At 62.3% G+C, this 18023-nt stretch overlaps 1 protein-coding gene across 1 annotated transcript in view; it reads right to left on the reverse strand.

Moving 5' to 3' along the window:
- Positions 1-1159: 1159 nt before the first annotated feature.
- The window catches only part of LOC116838580 (solute carrier family 12 member 9-like), a 49332-nt gene continuing 32468 nt past the window's right edge, over positions 1160-18023 (reverse strand). The window contains 4 exon segments of the mRNA XM_075068348.1: positions 1160-2520; positions 4017-4163; positions 4407-4581; positions 8982-9174. Of these exon segments, the coding sequence (XP_074924449.1) occupies positions 1727-2520; positions 4017-4163; positions 4407-4581; positions 8982-9174 (1309 nt within the window). The 3' untranslated portion in view covers positions 1160-1726.

Raw genomic sequence — 18023 nt, forward strand, 5'->3', positions numbered from 1 at the left:
GAGCTGCTCAAGCGGCCGCCTGGCTCAGCGGCCTGGGGCCACGCAGGCCCCCAAGGCTGGCCCCCAGGCTCCAGCCTGAGGCCGGGGGATCCCAGGTGGGGCCCTGCGCCCAGCTCCCAGCCAGTCACTCCCCGCTGAGCCGCCACCCACTGCGCTGGGGGCCAGCCGTCAGCACCGTCAGTGACTCTCACCCAAGTGATTTATGAGGCTGGAGCGTTGGGCTCCCATGCTAATTGCGAGCGGCTAAGGACAGGCCAATGTGCCCGCCCCACACATGCATCCTTGCTGGAACCCCTGGGGGGGACGATGGGGGGACCAGGGTGGGCTCAGAGCCCAGCAGGGGTGGAGATGGGGGTTTGTGATTGTGGGCACAGGTGGATCACAGCCCAGCAGGGGTAGTGATGGGGCGGCAGAGCCCCATAGGCAGTGGCGATGCAGGGGGGAAGGGGCTGCAATGGGGGGAGCAGAGCCCAGCTGGGAGGTTGATGCAGGGTGGTGATGGGGCTGCGAAGAGAGTGGGGGGGTCAGTGATGGGGGAAGCAGGGAGAGGGATACCCTGCTGCTCCCTAAGCCAGTGAATTACCCACAATGGCAGCTGGAGGGGTGATTCTGAGCCCCAGCCGCACACGGGCAGCGTGATCCAGCTGTCGGTTCCTCCCCCATTGCCCCAGCCCCTGGGCAGGCCAGGGCTGGCAGCCTAGGGGGCAGGCGCTGCCCCACTGTTAAGAGAGAGCAGACTGTCCATGGTCAGTCCCCACTGGTGCTGTGTCTGCTTGGCTGCCTGGCTGGGACACAGGCAGGATTACTTGGCAGCCCTGGCTCTGGGACCCATGGCCTGCCACCATTGCCGGCCCCAGCTCCCACAGGCAGCCAAGATGCGGGGGGTCTGTAGTGGGCCTGTAGCTGTGTTCTAGGAGCTTAGCAAGCCCATCTTGGCTTCCTGTCACACATGGCGGAAGCTCCCCAGGACCATTCCCAGAGCTACATTATCCCCCTGCAAATTCTCCTTTCCTGGGACGCGAACAGCAAACAGCGCGGGGTCAGGCTGCCGGTGGGCACATGCTGCACCTGGGCACCCGCTGGGCAAGTGCGGAGGACAGCTGGAGATATGAGGGCAGCAGCAAACCCAGACACTCAATAACCCTGGCCAGGGCTCTACCTGGAGTCTCCCATGGCAGATTTATTTCAGTAACAAGTTTCAGTGCAAATGAAGTTACGGGCAGCTTCCGGGCACAGGCCCTGCCTATCGCCCACGCTGGGCTGGGGCCATTTACCTGCCGGGCTCTTGTTCCCCTCCACACCCCCTAGATCCCAGGCCACCAGGGAACGCAGAGACTCCAGGGCGTTCGTCACATGCTTGTGTCTCCTGAAAACCGGCCTTTCACCACCCGGGTTGACCGGAGTCTCCGTGCCCATCACTGCTGCTGCCCAAGCTTCTCAGGGGCTGATTGGTTCTCCAGCTGGGGCAGTCCGAGTCCCGGCAATTACCAGCGGTGGGCCTGCCAGGACTGGCACAGCATCCCGCTGGCAGAGCAGCAGCAGGGGTGCAGGAGGCCTGAGTGAGCGTGGGGTATGTGTAGGGAGTCCCTGGGTGAGGGCAGCATGTGGGGAGAGCTTGAGGGGGTTTTCTGCCAGTTAACCTGGCCCCAGAGGCCCTGAGCCGGCCTGGTCCGAGTGCCGCAGTCCCCTTGCCTGTTGCTGTGCCAGGCCCGGGGGCTGGGCCGGGTTACAGCTCGGTGCTGGTGACGGCGCTAACACCGTGCACCAGCAGGGTGGGGCCCAGGTCCCGGGTGAGCAGCTCCAGCTGGTGCAGGTAGCTGGGGTAGAAGCTGGTGTCGGCGGGGGGCCGGGGCAGGTAGAGGAAGCGGATGGTGGGCGAGGGGCTCTGCTCCAGGATCAGCCTGTTGGCTGCTTTCAGGTACTCGTCGGAGATGCAGGTGGCATTGCCAGGGAAGTTCATGGCTGCTTCCCCCGGCCTGGCCCGCTGCTCCTGCTGCTTCTGCCAGTGCAAGGCCACCACGGCATCCCAGGGCACCATGCGGATGGCAGCCTGGATGCGCAGCTCCTTCAGCAGCTGGCGCAGCTTGTCCTCGTGCCCGCGGGTCCTGGTGCCGGTCTCCACGCACAGGAAGAGGCGGAGCTGGGCATGGCGCCAGGAGCGTACCATGCTGAGCACACAGGCCATCTGCAGCAGGAAGAGGCTGCAGGTGTCGGCGTAGCGGGCGCTGTCAGGGCGCAGCAGGTTGAGGGGCCAGACGTCGATGGAGGGCGCCCGCGCCTTGTCAAAATGCTCGAAGGAGCGAGCGAGCATCACGTTCCGCAACATCTTCACTGCGTCAGCCACCACGGCCACGTACTCCCGGGGCGACAGCCTCCTCGGGGCTGCAGCCCCCCGCACTGGCGGGAAGATCAGCTGCGCCGCTTCCTCGATGCCCTCGAAGGCCGGGTGCTGTGCCAGCCCGTCCCGGGGCGCGGCGCTGTCATAGAAGCCCAGCACGATGGTGTTGGGCCTCATGCCACCTGTGAGAGAGCGCGGCCTGAAGTCAGCTGCTGGGGCTGGCCGCTCACAGCCATCACCCTACCAGCCGAGCACTCCCAGAGTCCCCGCCCAGCCCGGGAGCGCAGAGCCAGTGCATCTATGCTGTGCGGTGCTTGGGGGCAGTGCCTCAAGAGCCAGGTACCCTGTGCTGGCAGCCGGCCTGCCCTCAGGGCAGCCCCGAGGCTGGCAATGACCCAACGCACCTCTCTCTGCCTGCCTAGCTGACTCAGTGCACCACTGCTTTGCCCCACTGCGCAGAGCCAGGGACTATTGAACCACGGGGCCAGGTGTGGGGAGGTGGGGATTTTCTGTACTATTGTTACCAAGCTGATGTGTGCCTCAGTTTCCCCTATATTCCGCAGGGCTATCTAGGGGGCAGAAAGGGCTGTTTGTTCTCTGCAGAGGCTCAGAGACTCATGGCTACCAGCTGTCTGGGTCCTGGGCCCCATAGCAATGGAGCAGTTGAGAAGACAATGGCAAACCCAATCACTGGGACTTTGATAGCAACGCCAAGCCGCAGTGTTTGCCCAGCTGGGGAGCAAAGGCTGGGGCAGGGGGGAGCTGGAAGTGAAGTGGGGGCTGCGGGGAGCAGTCTGGGCCCACACCTGAATGGAGACACAGAGAGATCACCGGGGGGCTGGGGCTCGGCTGACCAGGATGGCCCAGGCTGTAACTGTCTTTGCTCTGGGCTCACCAAGGATGCCCTGCGCTGCGTCCTTTGACTAGTAAACCCGTCTGGGTGCCAGCGCTGGCTGAGTGCCCTGCGGGTGCTGGCGAAGGGCTGCGTTGCCCCTGAGTTTGTGCGGGTCTCCCTCAGGGGGCTGTCTCAGTGGGGCTGGCTGAGCGGAGCTCCCGGTGGGAAGCAGGGGGGCTGCAGGCCCAAAGGCCTGGCCTAAGCAGTGGGTGAAGCCGGGGGGCTCACCATGGAGGAAGATGAGACCTCTCGGGGGTCTGGCACGCTGCAGAAGGCCTCCCAGAGACTGTTCCAAAGCTGGATCCATGGCCCCAATCCTGTGGGTCCATCACACCAGCCCTCGTGCTCTGCCCCGGCTGAGCACCGTGCCCTCAGCGAGGAGTGGGGATGAGCTGGTCGGGGAGAGCGAAGCCATGCCCTGCCCAAGCTCTGTGTCACCACTGGCTCCCGCCACCTGGCAGGGGAGGGCTGGGGCAGCACCCACACGCAGGTGAGATGCCCTGGCACGCACGCAGAGTGCTCCCCCAGCTCAGGACCGGGCCGAGGGCAGGGAGGGATACATGGGCATTCCCAGGCTCCACTGGCCCCGAAGCCCGCGGCTGCCCGAAGCAGGGAGTGGGCAGGGCAGGGCAGTTCAGGCATCTCTGCTCCATCCCCACAGCTGCCAGGAGAGGCACCAGCAGGCAGTAACCCTGGTGGCTGGACCGTGGGCCCCCCTCCAGCAGCACCCAGCACAGGGGGTGCAGGCGGTGAGTGGCATCCGTGAGGTGGTCGGGGACTCACCCAGGCCGGAGATGAAGAGCAGCTGCTGGACGCCGTGTCTCACCGAGTCGGCCAGCGTGAGATTCACAAAGGCTTTGATGTTCAGCCTGTCGACCAGCAGGAGCCAGGAGTCGGCCTGGCTCTGCAGGGGGTCGGAGGGCAGGGAGTCTGGAGAGAGACGGGGCAGCGTCAGGCCCTACGCGCTGTGGCTTGTGGTGAGAACAGCCCCTTCCCCAAGCTGCCAGCCCCTGGCCCCACGTCCTGGGGGGACCTCGGCTCCGAGGCATCCCTCCCCGCAAGAGCGGTTCCCCGGGTCCCCCCACCTGGCGTCACCCTCAGCCCGAGCTCTGCTCCTCTGCGGTCTGGATCGCCCGGGGTTTGCTCTGTCGCTGTGCCAGGCCCTGCTCTCACCTAACTCGGCCAGCTCCACGTGGCCCAGCACGTACAGGCCGCTCTTCTTCAGGTCATTGATGAAGCTGATCAGCTGGACGCTGGACCGGGGGTTCTGCACCATCAGCAGCATCTGGGGGCGCCAGAACTTGACGTGCTCCTTACGGACATCCAGCATCAGCAGGTACTTCCGGACCTGGTGGCAGGGGCAGAGTGGGTGGTCAGGGTAGACAGACTGGGGGAGGCGGGGCAGATTCACTGGCATCTCGTTAGCCCTTGGCCTGCCTGAACGCAGCCTGGCATGATCTGTGTGCCTGGCATGGGTGCCTCCGCACCCAGCTGCCCCTGCCCCTCCAACTCACCCTGGCACAAGGCCGACCCAGCTCTGGGTCCATCGGGAGAAAGCAAGGGGGTAACAAGCAGGTGTGAGGGGGGGCATGCCTGGCATGGGCACTGGGGGTGGCAGCCTGAGTGCAGGGAGGGCAGGCCTGGCCCAGGCACCAGGCAGCTCCTTGCTGAGCTGGTTAAATGCACCATGGAGACGGTTTGGAGTTGGGAGGAGCCGTCCGCCTGCCGCAGACAGAAATGAGATGCTGCCCCTGGCTGCCCGAGGAGGTTGCGGGGGGGAGGGCGAACAGCCACGCTGGTAGTAGGGGGGAGGGCAGGAGGCCAGACAAGGCTTGGAGGGAGTGGACAGTGGGGGCAGCTTTTCCTCCTCCCGCAGGAAGGGCCAATAGCTGCCCTGTGCCAGGGTGGGGTAAGCGCTGGGGCAGGTGGGGCTGCAGCATCTTCCCCGTCAAGTCCCACCAGTGCCCAAGCCCCGTCTACACTAGGGCACACACTGCCCCACGGGTGCAGGCAGCCTCAGGCACCCCACCCCTGGGGAGGGGAGAGTCCCTCTGCAGGGCCCCAGGACACCCCCCCGCCCCAGGAGGGGTTTAGCAAAGAGCCTCCAGGGGCCTGAGGTCCAGCTCCTGAAAGGGGCTGCGGTGCCTAACTCCCATTGGACCCCAGTTCCAAGGGGCGACTAAGTGAGCCAATTGGTAGCCTGGCCAGGCGGGGCCCAGCCGCACCAGGCATGGCGGGAGCTGCTGTTTCTGCCTGCCTGTGGGCAGTGCCTAGCTCAGTGTGGGCACTACCCCATCGCCAGGGCCGCTCTGTGGCACATCCACCACTGCTTCACACCAGCCCAGAGACGTGGGTCCCCAGGCCCAATCCTGTCTGAACCCCCTGGATAGGGGCCTGGGTCGGGGTCCAACAGGGCTTTTCCAGTGCCCTTGGGCCAGATCCTCCGCTGGGATGCACTGGAGCAGCTTCCCTGCATGCAGTGCAGCTTTGCCTAGGTTCCGGCCCTGAGAGTCTATGAATATTGCACCTCTCTGGCCCCAACTGAGTCCGGCCCTCCTGCTTCACCACTTCTTCTAACCCAGCTCCTTTCCCCCGGCCCGGGAGCACATGGCAGAGACAGACAGAGAGGCGCCCCTGCGTGGCACAGGCTAACCAGCTTAGACTCTGCCGCTGGCATTTGTCTTCACTACGGGGGACAAGTGCGTCTGAGCCCAGTCTCTGGGGTAACGTCGCACAGGGAAGAAAGGTTACTCCCCACTACACAACATACACTGATTATTTCCCTGGCCCACCGTCTGTGCCTGGTGCCCAAGCTAAGCCCCTGGTTCGGCGGCAACGAGAAGCTGAGAGAGAAAATCTTCCGTGTTGTGGGAGCGTCTGGGTTTGGGCTCCCACTCGGGGGTCCCCGAGGAGCATGCTGGGTTCAGCCGGGCTGCTCAGCTCTTTGCTTGTTGGTTACGGGAACCCCCAGCGGGATTTCATACAATCCCTGAGCCCTGCTCACCATTGGTCTCCCCCCAGCACAGTCATTTTTGCTTCCTGCCTTAAATGGCTGCATGGTAGATAGCTGCCATGTTCTACCCCAGAGGTGGCTGCATTTCAGAGGTGAGGCCCTTGCAGGCACTGACTTCCAGATGGTTTGTGTGACAAAGTGGGAATTTATTGTGACATTTTTATGAGCCTATATGTGCCTCGGTTTCTCCTGTATTTCGCATGGCTACCCAGTGGGGGGTAGGAAGGAACCATTTGTTCTCAGGGCAGACCAAGCGAGAGACATGGGTATGAATGTCACCGGTCTGAGCATGAATGGGTCCTTAAAAAGGGCAGGCTGACGCTGACCTCATATCAGTGGAAAAACTGAGAAGACCATAGCAAATCCAGTCACCAGGACATTGACACCTGGCAACTAATGCCCAGAGGGAAAGGGGTTTCTCCACCACTCAGCATGGAAGCTGAGCAAAATCCCCAGCTTGAGAACAAAGAACTGGGAAGGAGTGAGGTGGAGGGATCAGATTTGGCTATTGGAAGGAGTCGAGCCTCTCACCTGGGAACTGCCCAGGGAGGTCAGACTGAGAGAGAGAGAGCGAGAGCCTGAACATGGAGTTAATTACAGCTTGACTGGGCTCTGGCTAACCAGAATGGGCTTGGACTATGCTTTAACTTTCAGTCTCTGGGCTCCTCTAAGGACTTCTTAGGCTGTGTCCAATTGACTGCTGAACCTGACCTTTTTGACAGTAAGCGTCACTGCAAATACTGGGTGAGGTGCATTAATCCCTGAAGGGTGGACAAGTCCCTACCAGGGTCTGTCTCAGCTGGACTCAGCTCGCAGGGGGAAGCAGGAGGGCTTGAGCCCCAGTGGTCCAGGCTAAGGCCTCCCCGGGAGGAAGTGAGACACCTTGGGGCTCTGGCCCGGCGAAGGGGCTGTCCCACAGCTGGGGCCGTAGCACCGATCCTGGGGAGCCGAGAGCTTTCGGATGAAATGGACGAGACTGCTGCATGTTGTGGGGGGCGGGGGTGCTAGGTAGGTTGGGCTGAAGCAGGCTGGGTGGTTGCTTCCTCCTATGCTGGAAACTGTCCAGCCACCCTCACCTTTTTCCTCTCCTCTTTCCTTTCAGCCACAAGAAAACAACATCCTGATTCTCTGGAACAAGCTCCCCACCGGTGGCCGCAACTCCCACCTCCACCCCAGGGATGCCCCACAGCACGGGCGGGGCTCACTGTGACCAAGTCTCCTGGCAACTAATGGGCAGGCCCTCCCCCCCCCCCCCCCCGCAAGGGGATACTAAAGGTGTTGCAGACAGAGAGATCAGGTGACCTCCTGGCCCTGGAAGGAGACAAAGCCCAGAGAGGAGGGGCTGGAGGGGGTTTGGGAGTTTTTGGAAGCTGGCTGGAAAATGGAGGGGAGCCCCGAGGAGGCTCAGGCCTCCCAGCGGGGCAGTGGCCTCCCTGGGGCCCCAGATGGACCTAACTAAGGGAGGTCTTGTTGTCCGTATTGGCAAGACCTGTTTTGGACTGTGTTCCTGTCATCTAATAAACCTCTGTTTTACCGGCTGGCTGAGAGTCATGTCTGACTGCGAATTGGGGGTGCAGGACCCTCTGGCTTCCCCAGGACCCCGCCTGGGTGAACTCGCTGTGGGAAGTGCACGGAGGGGCATATGCTGAATGCTCCAGACCCAGGAACTGAAGCCATGTGAGCTTCTTGCCCTGAAGACAGTCTGTTCTAAGGGACAGGACGCTCCCCAAAGTCCTGACTGGCTTTGTGGGGAGCAGTTCCAGAGCATCACCCAGGGACTCGGTGACACTCACACCATGTGCTGCAGGTATGGGTGGCTTCAGTCCCCTGCTGCCCTCACTCACTTCTAGTGAGCCTCAGTGGCTTTCCCTGCTCTCCCCCTCCCTCCTGGGGGGCATGAGTCATGGCCTTGGTCCCCAGGCTGGGGCCAGAGCAATGCAAATGGCACAGCCCAGCTCCTCCAAGCCTAACACCACTGCTTTCCATGGAAATTAGGAACCTAAATACCCATTACCAAGCCACGTTCACCCAGCCCAGCCAGCTCCCTGAGCTCCCTGCAGCCCCGCTCACTTGGCCCCACAGACTCGGAGCCCGACTGATCTCACACTGGCGTCATCAAGTGACACCGCCAAGGCCTGTGGAGTAATGGGAGATCGGGATCGGCCTCTGGGTGTGGCTCCCACCGCCATGCCTGATGCTGGGATGGTGCCCCCCATCGAAGGCAGCTGGCCATGCCCTGCAGGGTGTCTCTCTGGAGCAGCCCCACTGACTCCGCGGAGTCCCCTTGGATTTACACCAGTGTCAGCGAGAGGAGACACCCCCGCCCCCGCTCCACTCACTCCGCTTGGTGGAACCACAACATGGCGCGAGCTGTTGAACGCTGCCCCGGTGCTCCGCGCGCAGGTGCTGCTCCCGGGCAATCAGCAGAGTCCATTAAGCTCTAATGGGAGTTTTCAGCGCTGATCCGATGACTCCAAATGACAGGCTGGGTGGACGACATGCCTCCCGCACCGGGACTGGGGAGGCCGCTAGAAGCATGAGCCCAGCGCTGGGGAAAGGGGCCAGGCACAGGCTGTGCCGGGAAGGGGGTTTGCTCTGAACAAGCAGGGACTCCCGAGGCTGCAAGGGGAGGGCAGCAGGAGAGGAAAGTGCCCCCAATTCCCAGCAGGGAGGCAGGGAGCTACCTGGGAGGGGGCCAGCCCAGCTAACCTAACCAAGGAGGTGCCCTCGCTTACCTGGTGAAAGATGAGGGCCTGGCTGATGTAGCCCCAGCTGCTGCTCGGGGACAGGTAGTGCAGGGCCAGCAGCAGCAGCAGCATGAAGACCACACTGGCCGAGGCGTAGATGGGGCTGATGAGGAACATCATGACGCCGCAGCCCAGGATGCCCAGCACACAGGTGTGCCAGGTGAAGTACTGGAACGTGGGCCTGCAGGAGACAGCAGAGATGGGTCCTGAGCACGGGTAGCAGAAGCCGGGAGCTGCACAGGCAGCTGGCCCAGGACCGGCGCCAGGGTTTCTGGTGCCCTAGGAGCCAGGCCATTTCGCCACCCCGCGTTCAGGTCTCGCGGCTCTGGTGGAGCTGCCGCAGGCATGCCTGCGGCAGCTCCACTGGAGCCACAGGACCAGCAGACCTGTGGCAGGTCCTCCGGAGCCGCCTGCCGCCCCCCCAGCAACATGCTGCCCCCCCCATAATGCTGGCGCCCTAGGCGACTGCCTAAGTCGCCTAAATGAAAGCACCGGCCCTGAGCTGGCCACTTGGCTAGCACCGAGGGCTAGTCAGCGGAGGCAGGGAGAGGGCTCAGATGGGGGTAGCCTCGGGGTCGGGCTGGTTCTAATCCATCTGGGGACTTGTGGGGGGATCTTTCCCCCAGGAGAGCGGCCAAGGGGAGAACCGGACCCAGCACGATTGACCTCTCTGGCAGGGGCATCGGGAGAGGGCCAAGCCAGGGCCAGGCACTACAGCCTGTGGTTCCCAATCCTCATCCCAATCCTAGCCCTTGGGGCCTGCAGGATGGACCTTTCAGGCCAGGCACTACCCCTACCAGCTGGGCACGGCGAACCCGTCTGTGATGGAGCAGGGAGCAGAGTGGATTTGACCTAGGAATGTTGCAGCGGAGTTACATTGGGGATGGGGAACTTCCCTTGAAGGAAGCTACCTGAGCTGTAACCTGAGCCAGGAGGAGGGTTGGGAAAAGTGACACTTTCTGCTTGGGAGACTGAACAAAGGAGAGGAGGAGCGAATCCGTCACAGCTCAGCTGCCTATGATGGCAGGAGCCACTCGTGCCCCATGGCACCAGCAGGCACCGACCCAGCCTTCTGGCTGGTGAAAACGGGACAGACACCGGCGATCCGTTTGCCTTCATCTGGCAGGGCCCTGAGCCCGGTCACATCCTGGCTGTCTCCCCACTCAGCATCCATGGGGAAGAGCCCTCCCCGCCCCCCCCGCGCAGCAGTGGCTGGGGTGGGGGGCATGGGGAAGGGCTGCTTTATCACTGTCAATCCCTAGTTGTTTTAATTTCAGACTGGGGGCTGGGGGGTCGGACCTGGGGATAAGCCAGTGGAAATGCAGGTCCCTGGCCCGGGGGCAGCGCTCGGGAGGGGCTGGCATTTCCAATGGTGCATGTTATTAAAAGACAGGCGCAGTGTTGCAGGGCTCAGCTTGGGGGGCTGTACATGGCTTAATTAAGCAGTGCTCATCTCACCCGCTGTCTGAGCGAGATTGCTTGGGAAGATTTAAGGAAGGCGGGTAATGATGCTCCCCACCCCCAGCCACTAGCAACAACCCTGCGCACCAGAGACAAAGGCCAGAGGGGAAGGAGACGGGGGGAGCGGGCTGCTTCTCTAAAGGGAATAAAAGGTGAATAATAAACCGAGATAGTGGCTAAGTGGGGAATCGATCCTCATAAACGCCCCTCCCTCCCCCCGGCCAGCAGCAGAGCCGGCTGGGACGTTAACTCTTAGGACTCTGGCAGGCAACATGCATGTCCCCCCACGCCTCTCCCGCCCCTCTCCAGGGCCCGCCTGGTTGAACCGTGCTGGGGATGTACACACCCAGAAACGCCGCGGTACCAGAGCACCAGCTACCCCCCGTCCCAGGGCCTCCTGGGGACGCTCCATTAGCCGAGGGCAGGGCCGGCTCCAGGCCCCAGCACGCCAAGCACGTGCCTGGGGCGGCAAGCCACGGGGGGCACTCTGCCAGTCGCCGCGAGGGCGGCAGGCAGGTTGCCTTCGGTGGCATGCCTGCGGAGGGTCCCCTGGTCCTGCAGTTTCAATGGACCTCCCGCAGGCATGCCGCCGAATCCACGGGACTGGGGACCTCCCTGAGGCGTGCCACTGAATCCGCGGGACTGGGGACCTCCCGCAGCCAAGCCGCCGAAGAGCCTGCCTGCCGTGCTTGGGGCAGCAAAATGCTTAGAGCCACCCCTGGCCAAGGGGGACTCGCCCGCTTTGGGAGCAGATGGTCCCAAGTCCCGCTCTGCCAGGACCATTCAACTCCAGCCCAGCGGTGCCTGTGTCATGCCCTGGTGTGATTGCCCGTCCCATGGAGCCAGCCGGACCCCTTCTCTCCCTCTGGGGGGCTGCGGGCGGGCACAGGCTGCAGCATAGGACACCCGGGGTGCACTGGCACACGGTCTGCTCAGCCCCCATGGCAAGAGAGTTCCCTGCCAGGCAGGGGGCCAGGGTCCCTTCCCCCTGGGGCTGGGAGCCGGGTTGCCGGGCTGGAGGATGTGACGGGAATGCAATGGCTTGGAGAGCCAGAGCCTGCCAATCACGCTGAGAGCCGGTGCAGGCTGTCTGATAGCAGCAGTGATCGATTGGGGAAGGCATTTTATCCTTCATCTCCAGGCTCCCCGCGTGTAATCACGGCTGAGGAGGCCCCATCCGCAGCTGGGGGGGCACTGCCTCTGCTCTTGCTGGAGGCGACTGGAGTAGCCCTGGCTGCGCCGCTGGGGAAGCACCCAACACCCTGCAGGATGGGCCTGGGAGGAGTTATCTGCAAGGGGACACACTGCTCTGGGCTGAGGGGCTGGGAAGCCCTGGGGCAGGCAGCAGGGTGCTGGGGGGCTGAGAGAACAGGGAGACTCCTAGCCCCAGGGGCACGCAGCATGGGCTGGAGCAGGGGGCATGGGACTGGGAGTCAGGCCCCACGGTTCCTTCCCAGCTCTGTCACTGGCTCCCTGGGTGACCCTGGGCCTCAGTTTCCCCACAAATCGTCAAGGGGGAGATTGTGTCTCTAGCCAAGCTGAATTCAGGGCTAATTTTCCTTCAAAATGTGTCTGGATCATCAATTCCTTCTCACGGAGCCCTCTCTGCTTCCCCAGCTGGCTGCGGTGCCCAGCTAACTGGAGGGGGACAGGAACTGTCAATTCCCATCCACTTAGTAATTAGCGCTCAGACAGCAGGGCCAGCGGGACCCCGGCCACACTTGAAACTACCCTGGGCTCCTCCAGCCTGTCTGCTCCTGCGTCTCCATGCAGAGCTGCCCAGCTCATCTTTGTGGGGACGCTGAAGACATTCACTTATGTGCATGTGTGGGCTTGTGGATGAGGGCACGTGTGTGTGTGTGTGTGTGTGCGCGTGTGTGTGCGCGCGCACGCCAGGGGAGGGCACAGAGTCGGGCCACCGCCACTAGCCCCCTCTGATTTTTAACACACTGTTGCTTCCCATCTCGCCAGAGAACAAGCCACTCCCAGCCCAGCGCCCTGCGCCCCCAGCACTCAGATCTCACCGGGCCAGGCCATCTCTCCGGTTTCCAAAGGCTGAGGAACTGGGGGCTCCCTTCTGAGGGCAGCGTTTGGAGAGGACAGTGCAGCCAGGCAGCCTGTTCTCCTTACCTGTCAGGCTGCTTGAGCCGAAGGGATCGTTTGCTAATTACGTCAGAATCCGCTAATTGCTCTTTGTGCGAAAACGAGCCCAGCGTTGCTCTGGGTAGAGCAGCAAACAGCCGCGGCCTGGAAGGAACATGTCTGACGTGTGTGTGTGTGGCTGGAGCAGGCGGTCCAGCAACAGGCTAAGTGCATGTGCTGCAGCCAGCCAGCTCCTCTCACCCTGCTGCTGTTCCCCAGCTCCCTGAGATTTCTCCTGCTCTGACCTCTGCCTAGCCCCAGGGTACGGGGTGAGCGCTGAGATCACACCTGAGAACAGCCTCCTACCATCTATTTATGCTGCTTGCCCCACAACAGCCAGCTATCTGCCAGGAGCACTGGGGAGCAGGAACAGGCGCTAAGCTGGGGTCTACCACTGTGACACTGCAGTCTAGAATGATCACAGATACACACTGTTGCAACAGATGTTCTTGCCTGCACCTGTGCTCCAGCCAGAGCCATGGACTAGAGCAGCAGAGCGTACTGTGCTGGAGAACAACTCTGAGCCACATCCCCTCTTGGGAATCTCCATTCCAGACTGAACAAAAGGGCAGGAAGCCCCCACGGAGCTTGCAGTTCCTCACAAGGGGGGAGCTCGGTGCCCTGGTGCTGCAGGAAATGGCACCCCAGTGAGATACCAAGGGAACTCCATCTACCATTTGAGTGAGAGAGGGAGCCAGCAATCATGCCAAGGGCTGGGAATCCCCTTGCCATAATGCTTGGACCCATTAACTTCTTCATCCATAACCTACCTGGGAGATGGGCACAGAGCATCGTCCCCATTTCACAGGTGGGCAAACTGCGGCAAAACAGGGGAGTGACTTGTCCAAAGACAGAATCAGAACCCCGGAGTCTGGGATCCCAGGTCTAGGTCAGCCCGTGAGCTCACAAATGCCACGTACCACTGGCAGAGCCGGAGAGCTCTTTAGGATGATTATCGTGGTGATCAGAGTTCTGGAGACAGCTCCGGCAGGGAAGCTCCAGGGCATCCCAAGGTGCCAGCTTCGCTGCGCCATGGGCATCGCTGCCCAGCTTTGCTCTGCGTGGGAAGCAGAGCAGCCCTGCTGGAGAGACGCTGCGCCTCTGAGTTGCCTGCATTTGGTTTCAATTACAACCTGCTCTCGGCGCCGTATATCAAGGTGTTATCCATGATTTACAGAGCATGGTACAATATAATCACAACTCGGCAACAATGTACAGACCAGATTTACTTCTCCCAAGCAAATAAGTCTCCGGGTAATTCATTACAAAACGGGACTTCAGCTCACAACTCATCAGCAAGCCACTACCCAATGAGACCGGCGCTCACGACGCATCACCAACCTGCTGCCCAGTGGGCTCGCAGCTCAGGGCTCATCACCCAACGGAAGCCATCCTCGCGCCTTGTCGCTGATCCGCTAGCCAACGGGACGTCAGCTCGCAACTCATCCTCCATGCCCGGCCCAATGGGGAGTGAGCTCACAACTCACGCTTAAACAGCCCGACTTTGGTTTATTGTGCCGCAGATTTACGGCTTCTAAACAACTTATTATCTGACACGTTTCAGCTCATTGAAAAGCCGAGGCACAGGTCATAAACAATTCATTACCCGCTGCGCTGCCAACAGACTGCAGGCTGACTCCGCGCCAGCCCCTGGCACGGGCGCGCCCGGAGAGCGGCACTCACTGGAGCAGATCCTCCAGGGGCCCTCGGCCGCACGGCTCAGTGGCTTAGTGTGGGGCCAGTTCAGGGCTTGGGAAGGCGGGGAGCCGCCCACCCTACTCACCCCTTCCAACCACGGCAAATCGGGACACCCGTCAATGCCCCTGGGGGCCCAGGTTGAAGCCAGATCAACCAGGTGCAATCCCACTCGGAGACAGAGGGAGAGCAGATCCGAGTCCTCTGAGGCAGAAGGCCCAGCCTCCCCGGAGCAGCTGGGCTGCTCCACGAGCAGGGGTGCTGGGCTGGAAACTTCAGAATGGCCCCGCACAGGGTGGCATGGGCAGATAGTGCTGCTGCCACCGGGGGAAGCTGCAATGGAGGAGAGAGAGCCTGGCAGGAATACAAGCAGTGCGCCAGCAAGCCCAGAGAAGCCTCCTGGGAAAGGCCAGGCTGCAGGATCCCGAGCAGGGCACGGCGGGGAGGGAGAGGGGCATATGGGGAGCCCAGAATGGGGCAACAGGAAAGGGAGGGAGAGGATGTGTCTGAGAGAACTGAGGACCAGAAGGAGAACTGCGGAAAGTGAAGCAAAGCCCCTTATTTCCCAAAGAGGGAGGGCATCAGTGGGGCTCGACTGATGGCCTGTGCCTGAAGGCCTCCCTTTCCCCCCAGGACAGGTGCAGCCAGCTGAGTGCTATGACGGAGTCCCCGGGCGATGCTCTGGAACTGCTCCCCACCAAGCCAGGCAGGACTTTGGGGAGCCTCCTCTCCCTTGGAGCAGACTGTCTGCAGGGCAAGAAGCTCACACGTCTTCACCTTCTGGGTCTCTCCTTGGAGCATTCAGCATCCTCTGCCCCTCCGTGTGCTTCCCACAGCGAGTCTGCCCAGGCGGGGTCCTGGGTAAGCCACAGGGTCCTGCACCCCCACTTTGCAGTCAGATGTGACTCTCAGCCAGCCAGTAAAACAGAGGTTTATTCGATGACAGGATCAGGGTCTAAAACAGAGCTTGTAGGTACAGAGAACCGGACCTCGCGGCCGGTCCATTCTGGGGTGCCATGAGCCAGACCCCCACATCTGTACTTCACTCTTCGTCCCCAGCCAGCTCCAGACTCCCAAAACTGCTCCAGCCCCTCCTCTTTTCCCGGGCCAGGAGGTCACCTGACCTCTTTGTTCTCCCACACCTTTAGCACCCCCTTGCAGGGCGGGAGGGCCCGGCCATTAGTTGTCAGGTGACAGAGGGTCGGCCAGGAACTGAGGCCCCCCCACGGTATTCAGAGGGAACATTAAGAACATTCAGGTGCAGCCAGCTGAGTGCCCCCTGCAGGCCCCACCAGGGAGCAGCACCTGCCAGTCTGGGGGCTACACAGCCAGTTCCGCTTGTGCCAAGCTGGCTGTGGTCACCCTGGCGCTCTCGGCCAGGGCAGAGCTGAGACTTGCCACCTCCTTCTGCCAGCCTCTAGCTCCCTGGCCGGGGAGCGTGCTGGCCTCAGCAGGGGTCCCTGTCCCTTGTCCGGCCAAGAGGGGCCAGCGGGTGGCTTGGCCCAGAGCTGTGTTGTGGCTGCAGGAGCCAGCATGAAGTGGCTCCAGCCATGAGGCAACGGCCTCCTCCAGGCTTGCAGGGTGCCAGGCTGCTGTGGTCACAGCGCGCAGGGCATGGCCAGGTGGTCCCACCCCTGTTCCTCTGCCCGCAGACCCTGGAGGTGGCAGTGACTGGGATCAGCCAGTAACTGGCTGATGGCTCCCGAGCCGGCCCAGAGAGCAAGGGAGGCTGTCCAGGGGTGATCACAGCCGTCACTGAGTCATGGCGTAGCCCAAGGGCCCTCAGCGGGCTGGAGAACAGGCCTGGCATCTGGGCAGCTACAGGTGGCTGCAGTGGGCCAGAGGTAAAAGCTATTTGTCACCTTCTTGGTCCCATCACTACACGAAGTGGTGTGGGGGGGCTGCGCTCAGCATGGGGGCTAGGCCGAGGCAGAGTCATGCATAGGTATGTAACACTGAGCTCTGGGAGGGGTTAGAGTATGTGTGTGTGGGTGTCTGGGAGTCAGGACTCTTGGGTTCTTTGAGAGCTCTTGGAGGGGAGGGAGGTGTAGTGGCTTAGAGTGGGGGGGGGGCGGTCTGGGAGTCAGGACTTCCGGGTTCTATGCACAGCTCTCGGAGGGGAGGAGGGTCTAATGGTTAGAGTGGGGGGGGCGGGAGTGTCTGAGAGTCAGGACTCCTGGGTTCTATGTACAGCTCCTGGAGGGGAGAGGGGGTGTAGTGGGTTAGAGCAGAGAGGGGGGTGTCTGGGAGTCAGGACTCCTGAGTTCTATGAGAGCTCTTGGAGAGGAGGGAGGTGTAGTGGGTTAGAGCAGAGGGGGGGTGTCTGGGAGTCAGGACTCCTGGGGTCTATGCACAGTTCTCGGAGGGGAAAGGGGGTGTAGTGGGTTAGAGTGGGGCGGGGGGGTTGGGAGTCAGGATTCCTGGGGTCTGTGCACAGCTCTTGGAGGGGAGGAGGGTCTAACGGTTAGAGTGCGGGGGGTAGGGTCTGGGAGTCAGGACTCCTGGATTCTGTGCATAGCTCTCGGAGGAGAGGAGGGTCTAACGGTTAGAGCGGGGTGGGGGTCTGGGAGTCAGGACTCCTGGGTTCTGATACAGCTGTGGCATGTGACCCTGAGCTATCCCTTGCCTCAGTCCCCCCCTCCTCTGCCAGAGGGGCTGATGGACACTTCCCTACCCCAGGGAGGTGGGTGGGGCGCAGTGCCCCCTTCTCGGCCAGGTGCCCAGAGGGGAAGCTACGCTGGAGTGGAGAGGGGGAGCTCAGCTCAGCTGAGGGGAGAGAAGGGGCCGTCGCTGGGGGCGCAGGAGGGCCCTGGGAGCAGCTGAGCGGCTCCGCCCACGCCCCAGACCGCAGCACCTCCTTGGGAGGGGCAGGGCCTGTGTGCCCCCCACGGGTGGGCTACTGTTCCAGTGGGGCTGGGTGCAGAGAAACCCCAGGCACTCTCCTTCCATTCCCAAAGCCGTCAGTTGCTCGCGCCCCCGCCCCAATCACCTCCCCCCATCGCCAGCCACCCCCTCGCGCCTCCTGCTCCATAATAAGCGCTTAATCACAACATCCATTAGGCAGGGCCCAGCGCCAGCAATTACCATCTCCAGCAGGCCCCCGCCTGTGCTAATGCAGCCAGCTGGGAAAATTGCTCTCTGCCTCAGCACTGCCAACGGGCCCCCTCCCCAGGTCGCTCCAGCCACAGCCCCTCCAATCACCACGGCAACCCTCCGCACCCCCAATCCCATGCCAGTGACCCTGGCCCCTGGGGATCGGCCGGGGAGGGGCCCCGCTTAGCTTGAAAGTGATGCGCCACCTCTGGGGGGTGCCGAGTTTTCCTCCTGCTCTGCTTCCTCCACAGCCCTCTGGCCCCCTCGCCCCAGGGGCACTGGAGGAGGCACGCTCAGGCTGGGGCATTCCCAATTCAAGCCACAGGTCAGTGCACGGTGGCCAGGGCCGGCTCCAGGGGTTTTGCTGCCCCAAGCAGCCAAAAAAAAAAAGCCGTGTTCACGATCGCGACCGTGATCTGCGGCAATTCAGAGGGAGGTCCTTCGCTCCGAGCGGGAGTGAAGGACCCTCCACCGAATTGCTGCCGATTACCTGAAAGTGCCACCTCGCTCCGAAGTGGCCGCCCCAAGTACCTGCTTGATAAGCTGGTGCCTGGAGCCAGCCCTGAGATGGGGGACGGCACTGGGGCTGTGGGATACACATGGAGCTGACGGCTTCTGCTGGGATGATCAGCAGAGCAG

Source organism: Chelonoidis abingdonii, chromosome 8 (assembly GCF_003597395.2).
Source record: "Chelonoidis abingdonii isolate Lonesome George chromosome 8, CheloAbing_2.0, whole genome shotgun sequence".
NCBI lineage: Eukaryota > Metazoa > Chordata > Testudines > Testudinidae > Chelonoidis > Chelonoidis abingdonii.